We start from the raw sequence: 15,542 nt of genomic DNA, 5'->3' as shown, positions 1-15,542 counted from the left end.
TTTGGGAAAACAAAAGAAATTTCCAGAAATCAAAATGAAATGTTACAAAATGATCTATGGTAGGAGCAATGGGACGTTGCTGATTAGATGATGATATCCAGTAGGAACGATGGGACGTTGCTGATTAGATGATGATATCCAGTATCACTTCATGCCAATTCATTTTAGGTTGAAATGATGGACAGGTGTCATCATCATCTTCTTCCCACTCCTTTTCAAGCAATAAATCAAACTCTACTTATACTTCAGTTAATGATCACTGTATTTAATTAAGCAAATGTGATTCAAATGAGGTTTGTGTTTTGTTTTATTTTCTGTCTTTTTAATCTATGCATTTCATCATTTCTGTAATGAGTTTGATAAATATGTGTAAATTATTTATTGCTTTGACTACAATGTTTGAAATAAATCAATAAAATCAAATCAAATCAATCAGCAAATGTCCCATAGTACCTACATTTTCTGGTTTCTTTGTTTCGCTTTTTAACATTCCATTGCTAACATTACTGACATGGTTAATGGCTGATTGCAAACTTTGCTGATTACTGATTGGACGATGACTTTTGTCCATTATTTCAACTGCATGTTATGTGGCTTGAAATGACACTGGAGATGCTCTTTACTGATATTTTAATAAATAGTATGCACACATTAAAAAAAAAAAAACATCATCCTTGAATCAGTGATTTCCCAGAGTACCTACATTTCATTTTGATTTTCAAAAATCACTTTTTCCCCCACATAGTTTAATCATTTGGGGGGGATTTTATTTTGATTTCTAGAATATGATGTTGTTTTTTATTATTATTTGTTCTGCTTTTTTACTTGAACTTTAACATGTTTTTGTGTTGAGTGATCTGTTGGTGTGATTGGCCCTTCAGGGCCACCGTAATATTTAAATGTGTCAGATAAACATTTTGTTGATTTATTTTGTGGATTTTTATTTTTAGAAAGGTTATACTCTTGGGTTCCACCAGAGGCCACTGATGTGCCACTTTAAAGCCCGTATTTATCTATATTGGAACCTTATAAATGACACCACCAAGAATTTAATCCATAGCATCAAATATTTACATATTTGTGGGCTTTTTTCATATGTTTTCTTGTTTAAACAATTTATGTGTACAGAAAGTTAAAATAAAAAACACAATGAGCATGAGGCTATTGTTTTTATTAAATATATCACTTATTTCTTACATTACATCTCAGTTACAAAAGTGTACATACACACAAGTGAGCTGTTAGCCACTTTGGAATCGACTCACACAAACAACAATTCTCTCCCCCAACAGCAGCATGTAGCAGAGCCGCCTCAGCTCACTGTGGCGCCCGCTTTTTGTGGTCATGTGTTCTTGGCCTATATAGAGAAGGTGTCAAAGTAGCAAATCTTGTTTGTTTCCCAACAGACACAGCAACACTACTGGCAGCAGACATGTAAATATCGGAGGTAGGTACATGTAGAAATACCCGTTTGAGAGGTGGCACAGTGAGCGGCCACCTTCCTGTGCCTATCTGTATCTGCAGCCCCATGGAAGCATGGGAAATGTTTTCTGAGCCTGCAGAGGATTCTCTAAGAGGAGTTTTGTATCGACCAACGGCAGCTGATGTATCGCATGAGGAAATAAAGGCTAACAATGTAACAGAAGGAAACAATGGCTAAAAAAAGAATCATTAATGACTTTTGGTCACTCAGTGCTTTTTTTTTTCTTTATCTTTCTTGGTTTGTCACAAACCAAAACCTAGAAACAACTCCATAAGGGCAGAGCAACTTAAAAGCAGAGTTTCTCAGGGCCAAAATCCATATATACACTTTATACATGCTTAAAAATAATATTTAAAAAAATAACAAAAAGGCAAAAAAAAAGATATAAATACTCGTGAATAATTACAAATACCAAATAAAATGCACTAAAATAAATAAGACTGAAGAGTAGAAATAAACGCATCAATATAAAATCTCCTTTTCAGAACAAACAAAATAGATTTTTTTTCTCTTTGGGACGGGTGCAGGATAAAGGAATGAAGGGGTTTCGGGGTGGCTGGGACCCCCGTCTCACATGGACAGTGTACCTGAATCAAACATAGACAAAGCTTATTAAATAAACCAAAAAAAGGTTAAATCAGTGGCTTCTTTCTTCTTCTTTTGTTCTTGTTTTTTCTTTCTCTTTTAAGGACACTCGGCATCTGCAGGCAGGTCGGTGGAACCTAAAATCTTCTTGCCATTCCAGGAGTTGACGCACCAGCAGGGACCCCTCTGGCCATCCAGAGAGGAATCACACTGCAGAGGTGAAGAGAAAGGAAACAAGACATTTAGATGGCTGATATCCATCACCCTCACTGTCAGAGCTGTTTGAACCTCAGACCAACCTGCTTGGGTTTGTAGAAGCCGCGCTTGTCGCAGTTTGGGAGGTAGAATCTGGTCAATTTGTCCCCAGCTTTTTGCTGGGATTTGGCTATTTTTTCCATGGCGGTCTGCAGCTCCAGGAGACAGGGACCCTGTTTGATGGAAGAGGCCGAATAAGTGTGGGATCTGCTGGCAGCAACACTACAGCAGTTTTTTTTTACTGTTTAAAAATTTTTAAAAAGCGCACGTGCTCCCCCTTGTGGCTCATCCACCTATCTCCCAAATCTTCCCCCAAAAGTTTTGGAAAGGCGCGCTTTTAGGAAGACCAAAGCACTTACTTGCTCAGGGAAGATCTTGCGGATGGCGATGAGTTTGGCTTTCATGCTCTCCTGGGCGTCTGCGGCCGCGCGCGGGTCGTAGGGTTTACTGAGACCGGCGAGGTAGAGGCCGGTGTCCGGGATGCCGGCTGTGTTGTCCATCTCCGCCTCCGACTCTTCCTGATCTGATGGAGGGACGTGAAGGAAGATGAGTAAGAAGATGGAATGAAGCGCAAAGGTGCAGCAGTGAAGAGGAAAGGGGGGAAGAGGAGGAGGAGGGGGTGGAATCACGGGGCCTACCTTGCGTCTGGAGCTCCGGGATGGGCTCCTGCACGGTCACCTCCGCGCACACGGCCTGTCCGCGGGTCAGGGAGTGCAGCGGCCGGGGGTCGTCGGGTCTTGGGGTGCACTTGAGTCCGGAGCCGCACGGCGCCGTGTAGATCCCGCACATCTCCCCGCGCTTCAGCGCGCAGGCGAGGCAGCATCCGCAACCGGGCTCCCGCAGCACCTCTGCGCATCCGGGCGCCACCGCGGGGCACTGGCTCAGCCGCTCCGGGGTGCACGGTGCACAGCGGAACGGCTCTGGCCCCACCATGGGGGACCCCAGCGTGACCGCGGCGAGCGCAGCGCAGCACAGCGCCGCCACCACGACGCGCCTCACATGTAATCCAGCCATTGCCGGCATGATAAGACACTCAGCGTGGAATATGGATCGGAGAGCAGGTCAGACGGAGTGATCAGATGAAGGAGCCGGTCAGATTCCCCGCGGCACTGTGCTGCCTTTTCCTTGGATCTTAGAGAAATGTCTAACTCTGCGCCGCGCACAGCCGTATTTATAGCCGGCCCTCTATGACTGTTTGACGCATCGGCGTTATGAATGATTTCTGAAAAGAAGGTGTAATGAGACAGTGCGCTCTGATTGGCCCGCTCGCGTCCGGTCATGCCGCTCATTTGAATACAACTATCTATCACGTCAATATTTATTTTGGAGCAGGCGGGCACTTGGCACGTACGACCTACGGGTGACGACACCAGTGTTTGATGTTGCGATCACCCCCTCCCCCCTTATTCCTCACTAGGGTGCTACTTTTTAACTGGTTTACCAGTTAACAAAACCCTCTGCTTCCAAAAGCTTCAGAGGAGTGGATGATCTGCACGCGTCTTTATTTTTTTTAAATAATCAATTAATAAGTTCATTTTGGGGCAGTCCCTGAATTCAGTGTCAATTTATATGAGATTATATGTCCCCCTGCCTCAATATACAAACATATTTAAAACAAAAACAAATAGATCCAGGAAATAATGGAGAGTTTTGGGCATAATTTGCGCAAATTACGCACGCCCACGTTGCGCGCAAAGGGCTCCTGGCGCGACATGATCAAGCTCCGCGGAAGGACAATGAGCCCTAAGTTACAAAAATAGCTGCTCCAAAATGAGTTTTTGTTTTTCTGGAGGGGGGGGGGGGGGTCATCTCAGGACCGTGGTATGCGTGCGCTCCAGCCAGCTTTTGGACTCCTCTCAGGAGATGTCCTGTTTTAATTGCCCCCCCCCCCTTTTTTTTTTCTTCTTGGGGTAATAATAGGAATCGGATCAGCCTGACATGACCACAGACACGTTTCTCTCATTCCCACTCGCCGAGGGTTGGAGTGTCCCGCCATTAACCCCCACCCACTCCCGGTCGCAGCCCATGCACAAAAATGTCCCAGTTATTGTAAAAAAAAAATCTGATTCATTGTCACGTCACGTTTTAATGAATTGCACCCGTGTTTGTTTGTTTGGTTTTTTTCTGACGCAACGGTCTGCATGGTGTCGTGCTCCCGCACGTAACCGCGTTGTGGGATTGCATCATCTGATTGCACTGATGCCCCGCTCTTCCGCCGCCCCGGGGCATCGGGAAGCTTCCGTTGATCCTGCATGTGCTGCTTTTCGCCCCCTCAACGGAAGACGCAGGTGTCTCCAGGTGAGATGATGAGGATGATGATGATGAGTCACACACCTGTAGTGCAGGTTAAACTGGAGGGCAACGGGGAAAGGTGAGGGAGAACATGTCTTCTTTTTATGAATGGTTTCATAGTTATGGCAAACGGGAAGTTGGTTGAATTTTCCACTTGACCTAAAGATGCCAAATCAGGGTGGAGGTGTGTGTGGGGGCGGGGGGGGGGAGCTGCTCCAAAGCTCAGGATGTTAAAGCTTTATTGGGTGGAAAAAACACAGAAGGTGTGCTTTGGTTTCACAATGTACCACTGAGAGAAAACTCCTTTACATAGAAGCATCCTACACTTACAAGAGATGCCCCTTAGGGGGCGCTGCACAGCCAAAACAGTCCCCCCAGAAACAAATGAAAGAATTCTGAATGTGAAATATTTTCCTTAAAGCCCCACTCCAATGAAAATTGTGTTTTAACATTTTTTTGTGGCCTTTTTCTGAAGATAGATGATATATATGACAAAATTAAGCTTAAAATTATATTTCTGGGTATTCTTTTAGACAAATAGATCCATGACAGCCGCAGTACTTCTCGCCATGTAGTTGCACCAGTAATGTTAGACTAGGGGTATCGGTGGCTGTAAGCTAGCGGGAGAACACGTAAATAAACAGATAATGGGAAGTTTGGACAGGCTTACTCTGCGCCAACAGTCCTGCCCACAATTCAGAGGCGTGTTCAAATCAACTAATACTTACAGAAAGTATGTCCTGGAACTTGATTTTAGATTTTGGCTAAAAAGCGGCATAATCATAATTAAAAAACCACTGGGAGCGATTTTACAATAGATCCAAAAATTGGAGAACTAAACCAAAAATCTGCCACTGAGGTAGGAAAAATGGTCAAGAGTTTCTCTTAAAATAGAAAATCTAGTCACTAAGACATGTTTTTTTAAATTGAGATAATTTTACCACTGAAAACTTTCTTAATAAGATTATTTTTCTTGCAAGAAAGACATTTTTCTTAATACAAAGGTTCATTTATTTTCCTAAGATGTGTTTTGTGTTGTGTATTGCCTGAAAACTGACCTTGAATGTTTAATTTTGACTATTAACATTTAGCTGAACTTCTCAAACACACATTTCGTTATTTGATCTTCACCTGTTTTTGTATTGACTGCATATGAAAACAGGAGTGAGTGTTACTTACTTCAAAGTCTATTCCGTCGCCAAATATCTGCAATACAGACGCCGTCAGTTGGAGCCAGACAACGACAGTAAGCAATGATGGGTCCGAGTCGGCCTGAGGTTTCTATGTCAACTACTGTCGCCAATCAGGAGTGAGCTTGTTGGAAGTTCATACCCCTTTCATTGAAAGCGGGCGCGGGACAATCTGTCAGTCAAACGTTTTGAATGTTTGAGGCATGCTTTTATTCAGGCATCCGATTGGCCGGTTTATAACTTGTATAACCTTCATTACAGTAAAAAATCTAACGAAAAATAAAATAAAAAAAGGTATCAGATCAAGAATGGTTATTCTGACTGAGTTATAGGTGTTTCTTTCTCTATAGAAGTCAATGGGATTTTTGGAACCAGCGGGTACTTCCTACCTGGATTGAAAAACATGTTAGCCGTGTTAGCGTATTCACAAACCACTTGCAACTTGTAAAAAAAATCCATCCGACATTTTGACAGAGCACAGTGTACCTCTCAACGTCGTTTTCACATCAATAAACACAACCAGAATCAATCCATATATAAGGAGCTTCTGATTATAAGGCACATTGTTGTTGTTTTTTAAATCAAATTAAGGCTATCAAGTGCGACTTATCGTGCCGGCGAATTATGCTGAATAATATTGACTCTTAAGTAGACATGTCTTCTCTCAGTGTTGGGGTGCTTCTGTATTTTCTTGTTTTTTTTCTTTTTACAAACGTGCCTGCTTCATGCCAAACCAAAAAATAAACCTCCGTTATTCATAGAAACCTGCACCTGCTGACGATCAATTGTAAGCATGGATTTCTTTGGAAAAGAGATCCTAAAACGAATATTTCCTGGTTTGATGGATCATGCGTGGTGCAGGACTCAACTTGTTTGAGATCCTCGCACAGTGTTTAGATGCTGAAAGGTTTCCTCTCAGATCTGTTTACATGTTTCGGGTATGACTGTTACGTTTTATGGGAAGCCTAAAAGAACCCCCCGTCCCCCCCCCCAAAATTTTTTTTTTTCTAAAGGACGCGCCGGTGTTGTGTGTTTTTGCTCACTCTCACTGAACAGGAAGTCCTTTAATGAGTTACAACAACAGGGAGCCTTATCGTCACTCAGCCCTTCGGTACATGTTTTTTTGTACTTTACGTTTCTGAGGAGGCCAAAAAGCAAATAATAAACACGGCAGCGTCATGGTAAACAGGTCTTAATGGTAGTTACAGCATAATCTGTCAGGGCTGTCATAATGATGACCCCGAAACACAGGAAGACCATTAAGATATTTGTTCTGACTAAAAACAAACACAAGCGATCGCTGATTAAATTTGTTTCCATGACTACAGAGAATCTTCCTAGTAACAATGGAAATAACTCTGACATTAACACAAATACATTACTTAGTTTTGATGCATTTTATCAAAATGATTTCAAGGCCGTGTCACACAGCCACTACGTACCATTTGCATGTTTTCCACATATGACATTATGTTCTTTCGTGATCTATGCGTGATCTACGTAATTGAGTGTTTTTTGCATTCGTCATTCGTCGATGTGCGCAGATTTCCGTCGAGGGATTCAACCAACACGTATTTGATTTTGAACTGTTGAATGTTTTTGGTTGCTTGAGAATTACACAGTTCACGTGTATTTTATGTAGTTTATAGGCAATTATTATGTAAATCTGGTGCGATTGTGCATAATTTTTACAAGATGCAAATGCAAATTTGGCTTTTCACATCCGTTCCATGTGTGTCTGACGGAGTTTTCATGCATATACCACTGATGTATAACTTTTATATCGCATGTACGGCACACACATATCACGTAAAAATTGTGTTAATAATGCACAAATGACTATTATATTGCATATAACCCGGCAGTAATCACGCACGGTTCATGTTCTAGGTTAATTTACGCATTCTTTGCGTGGTTTATTCGTACTTCTTCTGTAGTTTTTACGTGGTTTATTCGTGATACGTGGAATTTTCACGTAAAGACCACAACTCTTTTTCACTTTTTCCAAGTAAATTCACTCGTGATCAATTTTGAAAATTTGTTGCCATAAACCTAACAGAAGAAAAAACATGATAGCAAAAGTAAATGAAAACTGTTAAAAGAAAAAGAAAAAGAATTCATTCAAGAATTTAATGCCAATTAATTTCACAGATAAATATAAAAGAGTCATGCCAACTCATGTGATCTATAGATTAGCTAATATTTGTACAAAGATAAGGAGGAGTCTGTCTGGTGACATGGTATAAAAAATAACAAATAAATTGTAGCCACAAAATAGTCAAAACATGGTAAAAAAATATTTTATTCATGGCCACAACATAATTACAATGCAAACAAAATATGCTGCTGAATTAAGTGTCATAATTTGTGGGCTGTTAGGTAAGAAAAGCAGGATATAGAGCAAAGCTACTTGATGGACAGAGACAATATGATTGAGGTTTACTTTAGGATGGAAATGAGAGACAAATGCATTCTAAGAAGCCTGACGTTACATGGAGTCGTCATTTTGGAGAGACATTTAAACAGGACATTGTGGTGCACATCGTTTTAGTGACATGGTGTATTTATCCATCTACGATAATAACATCATTAGTGATATTTTGTGGCCACAAATTCTTATTGTGCTCATAAACTAATTGATGGCTGCAGGTGAGTTTTTTATGTATATTTGACTTAATTTTTACATCAGAAATATGAACAAAAACAAAGTGTACAGACACCAATTAAAGCTTTTTCCCCCTGTTTGTTGGCTTTCCGGTTGTCTAGTGGAGATTTCCACTAACCTCAGATGCAAAAGGAGTTTTGTAAAGTTGGACAGTTTTACATTAAAGTGAACTGAGGTTAGGTACCACCCCACTAAAGACATGTATGACCCCCACCCATCACACACTGCTTAACGACAGCAGTGAAAAGTTCAGGTCAACAAAGAAATCTTTTGCTTTCCGGTGCAATGATAGGAATTTGGGTTCACATAATTGGACCGGCAACCCAAAACTGGGGGCAGTCGTGAGCTCAAACATTTAATGAGTTTGACCGACTCTTCATTAGGGGTACAGCGATGTGGTCAGATCTTCTTATAGAGACCACTGAAAGTTCTAAAACATTCTTTATCTAGCAGATAACCAGCAGGAAATAATCCCTCATCTGAGGTATAATCTCTCAAAAATCCTCAATGTTATTCAGTGTCAGACAGGATGGAACAATGGAGGCACCAAACCCACATCCAGTGTTTGATTAATGACTATTCCGGACTCGACCGACTGGTCTTCGCTTTCGTCCTCTGTCGGCCTTGACTCACTGTATCTCACTTTGTCGTCATGGAAACCTACAAAACATGTCAGAATTTTTACTTTTAACCACAGACTTGATAATTGCTGTACGTCTACATCATGCCGAGACACGCAAAACTCTAATTGATCACAAGTGCACAAAGACTCTTTCAAACTGACGTTGGCTCCTGCAGCCATAGGAGTCTTTGAGGCCCCTGCTCTGGACTCCCAAGCAAAGAATGCAACATTAAAATGGTGTATTTTAAAAATAAAAAGAACTGCGAATGCATGCTTTCTCTTTAATGACAGAACATAGAAGCAGGTTAATAGCTTGCTTGTTCAAAAAATGTAAAAATAAATATATCAGCATTTCCACTGCAAGTCGGACTCTTATTCTGAAACCAGACAAGAAAAAACGAGCTTGAAACTTGAAACTAAAGAAAAAAATGGTTTTAAAGCTGGTTAAGCTTTAAAACATTTCATTTTATGACTGCAGTCAGACGGTTTTTAGTGTGTCTTCAGCTCCACTGTGACGTCAGGGTCTGTGGGAGAGTGTGGCCTAAGAGCTGCTGAGAGAAAATCTCTTAAATCGAAGAAGCTCCTCTAACCTAAACGCTTTAAAAATAACTTTTAAAGTGCTCGGCTCCCACCGTTTGTGGTACGACACGGCCTGGCATGGCTACGCAGCAGAGCATGGGATCGCGGCCTAATTAGCAGCTTGATGCGAAGCGGGACAGACGTGAAGCATTAAAACATGCGAGGTATTCTCATTGAGGAGCCACATGTGTGAGCCGACAGGTTTTTCTGTCGGATCAGAGAGGCGGAAAACAAAACGGAGTTATCTCAGGTCAGAGGGGGGGAAGGCCCACGCTTTCTCAAAAACACAGCAGACTCCACCTCTGAAAAAAATGCCCAGCCCCCGCTGCAGGGCTTGTTTTTGCGAAGCGTCACATGGTGAGGAGATCAAACGGCGTTTGGCATTGAACGTCCCAAGACTGGAATGTTTACCTTTGCTGAAAACAGAGAGTCCGCTCACGCCAACTGCTAACTCGCAATTCAAACTTTTGCCTTTTAAGGCGTGTGGAGGGGGGGAGATGGTGGTCCACGATACAGGAAAGGGGGAAAACAGAGATGTATGACACACGCCTGCGGGAAAGCGCTGGCACCTGTGTGAATGATGCACAGGCAGACGCAAACACACTTTGAGGTTTACACTGGGAGATGTGGAGCAGCTTTACAGGCCCTTCAGATGTTTAGAGGACCCGAACCTGCGGCGTGTTCTGATCTCAACCTCATGATGCTCAAACTAAACTAAACCGTGCCAACAGTCCTGACTACAACTCAGAGTAGAGTTTCTAATGAACTTTTTTTTAAATATTTGGCTAAAAACAGCATAATCATAATTAATAAAAGAGCACTGGGAACACTTTATATAGATCAAAAAATAATTGGAGTTTGATTTCTAAATAAAACATAGTGATTTGATCAGAAATAGCCATAAATGTGTAAACCTGCAACATAAAGTGTGTTAATTGTGTTCACTCCTAGGGAGTTCAGTCATTAGACATGTTTTTGGGTCACACTACAAGTTGTAAAAGACAGCCAAACTCAGGTACTTCCTGTTGTGTCAGATGGTCTATACGGCGACTCGCGTTCAAACTGCCACTTTTAATGTAAAGTCTACGTAAATGTCCGAAGATCCGCTTTTTAGGCTTCCCTCCCATTCTCGTGACACTAGGCAGGTTTGTAAGTCCGTTCTCGGTCACTATGTACAGCCCGTTCACTGAACGCACGCTGAAAGTTTATTCAGCTGAACTTTGACCAATCAGGGACTCCGCTTTGAAAGTGACGTGTTGTTAGCGTACTTTTCAAAACACGGAAGTGCCAACCGTTGTAAGTATGATCATGAAGGAGAAATGAATAATTGTAGTTTGTGCCCAGGATTTTGGATGAGGTGGTTCTTTATTTTGTCTTCAGGTTACTTCCAGTTTTCAGGTTTCTCCAGTCACACCAGGTTTCAGTTTTAGTTTCCCACACGGTTTCTGTTTTTGCTCCGTTTTCCCTTTCATCTATTTAAGGCCGTGTCATGCAGCTACTACTTACATTTTGCACATTTTTTTTGCAATACACGCGTGATCTCTGTAATTCAGAAGTGTTTCTTGAGTTCGTCATTCATCGATGTGCGCAGATGCCTTTCCAAGGTTTCAACCGACAGGACTCAACGTGAATTCTGTTTTGAGCTCAGTACAGTCATTTAGGATTAGGAATCATGTAAAGTCTCATCAAGAAAGTGTTTTAAAGAGAAAAAAAAAGGTTGTGGTTAGTATTTTGTGGCTGTGTTGTGTTTCTGGGTGAAAGATGTTGTGTTTTCCTGCCCAGTGTTGTGTCTCACACACTGTACGAGGCCCTGTCACCCCAGTTTGGGGTCGTGGGGGTCGGGACGGTCTCGGTCTCTGCTGGACGACATGTACTATTTGGAGCTTGCTTGGTGTGACCCAGCAGCACAATGGTGTGGGTGTTTTCCGGTCGGGAACTTCTCCTGCTGCAAATAGAGTCTGGCGTTCCCGGGATCAGAGATGGTACGGTCCGGCCTGGGGACACTCAGCTGATGGTTGGCGCTGGATAAGCAGTGTCCTCTCCCAGGGCTGAGAATCAGCAGTCAGGAATGTGATGTGAGTGGGTACGGTGACGCTAATCCCCCCTTCCTCCAAAGTTGTCCTTTTGCTCTTCCGCCTCCTTCTCACAAGTTGTTCTTAATCGGATCATTCCTGTTATAGTGAGATCACAGGTGGAGCAAAACATGGAGGTCATAAATGATGGAGGAGATCTGCTCTAAATGCAGAGCCTGTCATTCGAGGACCTGCTCTGAAACGTGCCAGCATGCGGCAGGAGGACGGTGCAGGTGTGTGCGTTTGTGTTTTTAGTGCGTGTTTTCCTATGAGCGTGAGTGTCTGAGAGTTTTTGGGATTGCACACTTGTGTGTGGGAAACCCAGGAAATCCAGTCTCCCATGCGCCAGCATCTATTGTGTTTGGTTTCCTCCTCTCTCTGTCCTTCTGAGTGTGTGTGTGTTTGTGTGTGTGTTTAGCTGCGGCGCTTCCCTCTGTCGCTCTAATGAGAAGGAGTGGGAAGTCCAGTCCAGAGGATCACTCTTGGCAAAGTTATCTGGAAACAGTTCCATGAATGGGTCAGGGAAGCTGTGTTGCTAGGATCATGTTATTATGTCCCAGTGCAAAAAAAAAAACAAAAAAATCCCAGCTCACTGCTACTTGGGACTCCCTCCTCCTCCTCCCCTTTTCCTTCCATCCAATCTGTCTGCTGATCCTCTGACACAAGAACAATCTGTCCAGTACATCCACATCAGAGGATCCAGCGCCGTAAATAAAGACGGAAACATCCTATGTGGCGAGGAGAAGCTGAAACCCGGTCACCACCCCGTTTGATGTTGGCTGCACTTACTTTCGGCGGCTCCTCTACTCCTCACTTTCAACTTTATTATGTTCAGACGGAGGTGCATAAATATGTGCAGCATGGGGTCGCCGTCTGCCTGAATGCAGAGATGAAGGATGGTTGTTTTCTGTACTCCTTAAAATCGCTTCAACGTCAGTAAACAGAGCCAGAATTAATCTATATATAAGGCACTCCGGATTTAGGTGGAAAAAGAAATTAAGGCTTTCAGTTGGACCTTATAGTGTGGAAAATACGGCACTAATAAATCAAAATTGCAATGACAGAAGGGTCAAACATTGAAAAATGTAGATTTCAAGGAGTTGTCTCCTGTGGTCTGTATGCAGCTAAAGCTCCTAATAAGGGCTTGTTTATGAACTTAAAGCTGAAGGAGACATTTTTGTGTATTTAGCCCTCTAAACATGCAACAAGTTCGGCTCACACTCACAACACCTGTGCCGGCTGCTCTTGATGCTTGGATTTAGTCGATAATTTAGCCGCCTGGATTTATGAAGACGTGGCAAATAAGCAAATACAGTCACCAATGTTGGCTTTACCACAAACTTTGACACACACAAAACTTTCTGCATACAGCCAGACCTTAATTGAAATTATAGTCATTTCCACACAATAGGGCACAGCAGATAATACGGCCACGAATGGTCTATTTTTGAAGACTTTAAAGGTGCACTAAGCAAGACAAAATAGTTATTAATGTTTGATGCATTTTAATGCAGCTTTCGGCTGCTTGTCAAAGATTTAGATTGATGTTTTTTTTTTAAGTTATTAGTTGTTGTTTTTTTTGTTATTTGTTGATTGTACACAGGTTACAGTGCAGTTCACCTGTGCAAGTTGCATAAGAGTATAATCTGTATAAACTGGGCTACATTGTGTGTTAGGTTCATAAACACACATAGAACAAAGAGCGATGTCAATAAAGACTTAAGGCCGTGTCACACACTTACTATGTACATTGAAAGCATTTTCCATGAAATTTTGATTTTCCGTGATACATGCGTGATATACGCGATTCATAAGTGCTTCTTGCATTTGTCCATGTGTGCAGATGTCCGTCGAGGGATTCAGCCAACGGGTCTTTACGTGACGGTTTAGGCATATTTTAGTTTATTAGCATAAGATTTATTATGTAAACTGTATGCAATTGTGCGTGATTTTTGCGAGATGCATTTGGATATTTGTGTCTTTCCACGACCGTTTAACTGACTTTTCACGCATTTACCATCCATGTATAACTTATATCGCGTAGACGGTGCACATATCACATTAAAATTATGTAATGATGCACGAACCACTAATGAATTCCATATAAACAGTGCAATAATCACACACGGGTCATGTTCTGAGTTGATTTACATGTTCTTTGCGTGATTATTTGTACTTCTTCTGTGTTTTTAATGTGGTTCAATCATGAGACCATGATTAAGACCACAACTTTTCTCACTTTATCTCACAAATATTCACGTGTGACCAATTTTCATTGGTGCAATATGTGCAATATGTACACGGTGGCTGTGTGACACGGCCTATAGGTGCAAACTGCATGTACCGCCATTGTATTTTATTTTCCTTGAACTTGTGCACGACAACTATTGATGGCCAACTGGCCATCCTAATCCACATAGACCACAGGACCTCTACTTTGGGGTTACAAACATTCTCGTTTGGTCTTTTCAGTAAGAAAAATTAACCTACATAGTTTATCCTGCAGAGAGTTTTAGAGCCTGTCCAAGTCTTAACACACCTACATGTCAATCAAAGTGATACTGATGAGGGTGTGGAAACTGTAAACATCAGTTGCTAGGAAAAATAGGAAAAATCGCTTTGAGGCACAGACACAAAAATTCCTGCATAATTGTTATTTCTTTAGACCAAGACATGGGAAAAACGGTTTGGTTGCTATGGAGCGATCCCCTCTGAAGCCTTTATCGTAAATCAAAATTGCGACTTTGGGGCTTTTGGTGATAGAAAAACCTGAAAAAACTGAAAAACTGATGAAAAACCATTTTTGGTTTTTAGCTTTGCGTACCTGTTGTGATGCAAGAACAGTGGAAAAACCAAGATGGGGCACGCTTGGGGTGATCACAAATCAAGAAAGCTATCACAATAATGTCACTACTCAAGCTGTGCATGGTTACACTCTTTTTTTTTTTTTTTTTTTTGTGTCCCTCTGCATGAATCTGTGAAGTGTTGCGCCTGTTTCCTGCCGTGAAACACAGAGGGTTTGTAAATGCGGCTCTCATGCTGGAACTGTGTAAAGAAACAACGGCCGAGGGAAAACAATGAGAAAAGGAGCAACTTAAGGAATGCACATCGGAGCTGCTGGAAGACAACCTTTAGTCTGAGGGATTCAATATTCAGGGCAAAAACTCAAAACATTGTTCACTGACACAAAATCCCATGTGGTTTCCATTCTCCTGCAGAAAAATGAGCCAAAACAGGACTTCAGGCTCTGAAAGAGCTTGAAGTCCAAAAACCGAGAAACAGGTTCACGTGATCTGGTCTCCACGTGATGTGGTCTCCATGTGATGTGGTCTCCACATGATCGGGTCTCCGTGCCATCAGGTCTCCACGGGATGTGGCCTCCACGCGATGTGGTCTCCACGTGATGTGGTCTCCAAGCGATCGGGTCTCCACGCGTTCGGGTCTCCACGCGATCGGGTCTCCACAAAAATCACTAAATCACCTTGTGCTTAACCTCTTTGATGTGCTTTGCTTTTAGACATAATATTTAGCAAGTTTTTCTAGGGAAAGCCTTCTCACCGCTCATATGCATAGTTATTTCAATTTATAGGCAACCGAGCTTGGGCTGTAAATTGGCGTAGTGGTTAGCGCCATCGCCTAGTTCAAATCCCGGCTGGGATCTTTCTGTGTGGAGTTTGTTCTCCCTGCTTTCCAGGCACACCAGCTTCCATCCACAGTCCAAGAACATGCTTCATGGGTTGACTGGTATATCCAAATCGTCCCTCAGTATGCATGTGAAGCTACTGACACAGCGAGCAAA

The 15,542-nt window shown here is 42.3% G+C and overlaps 1 protein-coding gene across 1 annotated transcript; it reads right to left on the bottom strand.

Moving 5' to 3' along the window:
* Positions 1-1,154: 1,154 nt before the first annotated feature.
* igfbp1a (insulin-like growth factor binding protein 1a) lies at positions 1,155-3,531 on the bottom strand. Its single transcript, XM_023954395.2, has 4 exons — positions 2,962-3,531; positions 2,683-2,846; positions 2,368-2,496; positions 1,155-2,278 (listed from the first exon to the last, which is right to left on the bottom strand). Exons 1-4 carry the CDS (start codon positions 3,344-3,346, stop codon positions 2,168-2,170), a joined length of 789 nt encoding a protein of 262 aa, XP_023810163.1. The 5' UTR covers positions 3,347-3,531; the 3' UTR covers positions 1,155-2,167.
* Positions 3,532-15,542: the final 12,011 nt, after the last annotated feature.

This window comes from Oryzias latipes, chromosome 4 (assembly GCF_053564925.1).
Source record: "Oryzias latipes strain Hd-rR chromosome 4, Olatipes_Hd-rR_3.1".
In the NCBI taxonomy this organism is placed as follows: domain Eukaryota; kingdom Metazoa; phylum Chordata; class Actinopteri; order Beloniformes; family Adrianichthyidae; genus Oryzias; species Oryzias latipes.
The sequence above is the reverse complement of the archived record's forward strand: the minus strand, read 5'-3'. Positions and strand labels throughout refer to the sequence as shown.

What these genes read in the sequence shown, in the direction of transcription:
- igfbp1a (XM_023954395.2), bottom strand. Translation starts at nt 3,346, where the DNA reads ATGCCGGCAATGGCTGGATTACATGTGAGGCGCGTCGTGGTGGCGGCG. An exon ending in CCCGGAGCTCCAGACGCAAG is followed by an intron (nt 2,847 to 2,961) that starts GTAGGCCCCGTG and finishes TCCCTCCATCAG; the next exon opens with ATCAGGAAGAGTCGGAGGCG. An exon ending in GCAAGATCTTCCCTGAGCAA is followed by an intron (nt 2,497 to 2,682) that starts GTAAGTGCTTTG and finishes TCCATCAAACAG; the next exon opens with GGTCCCTGTCTCCTGGAGCT.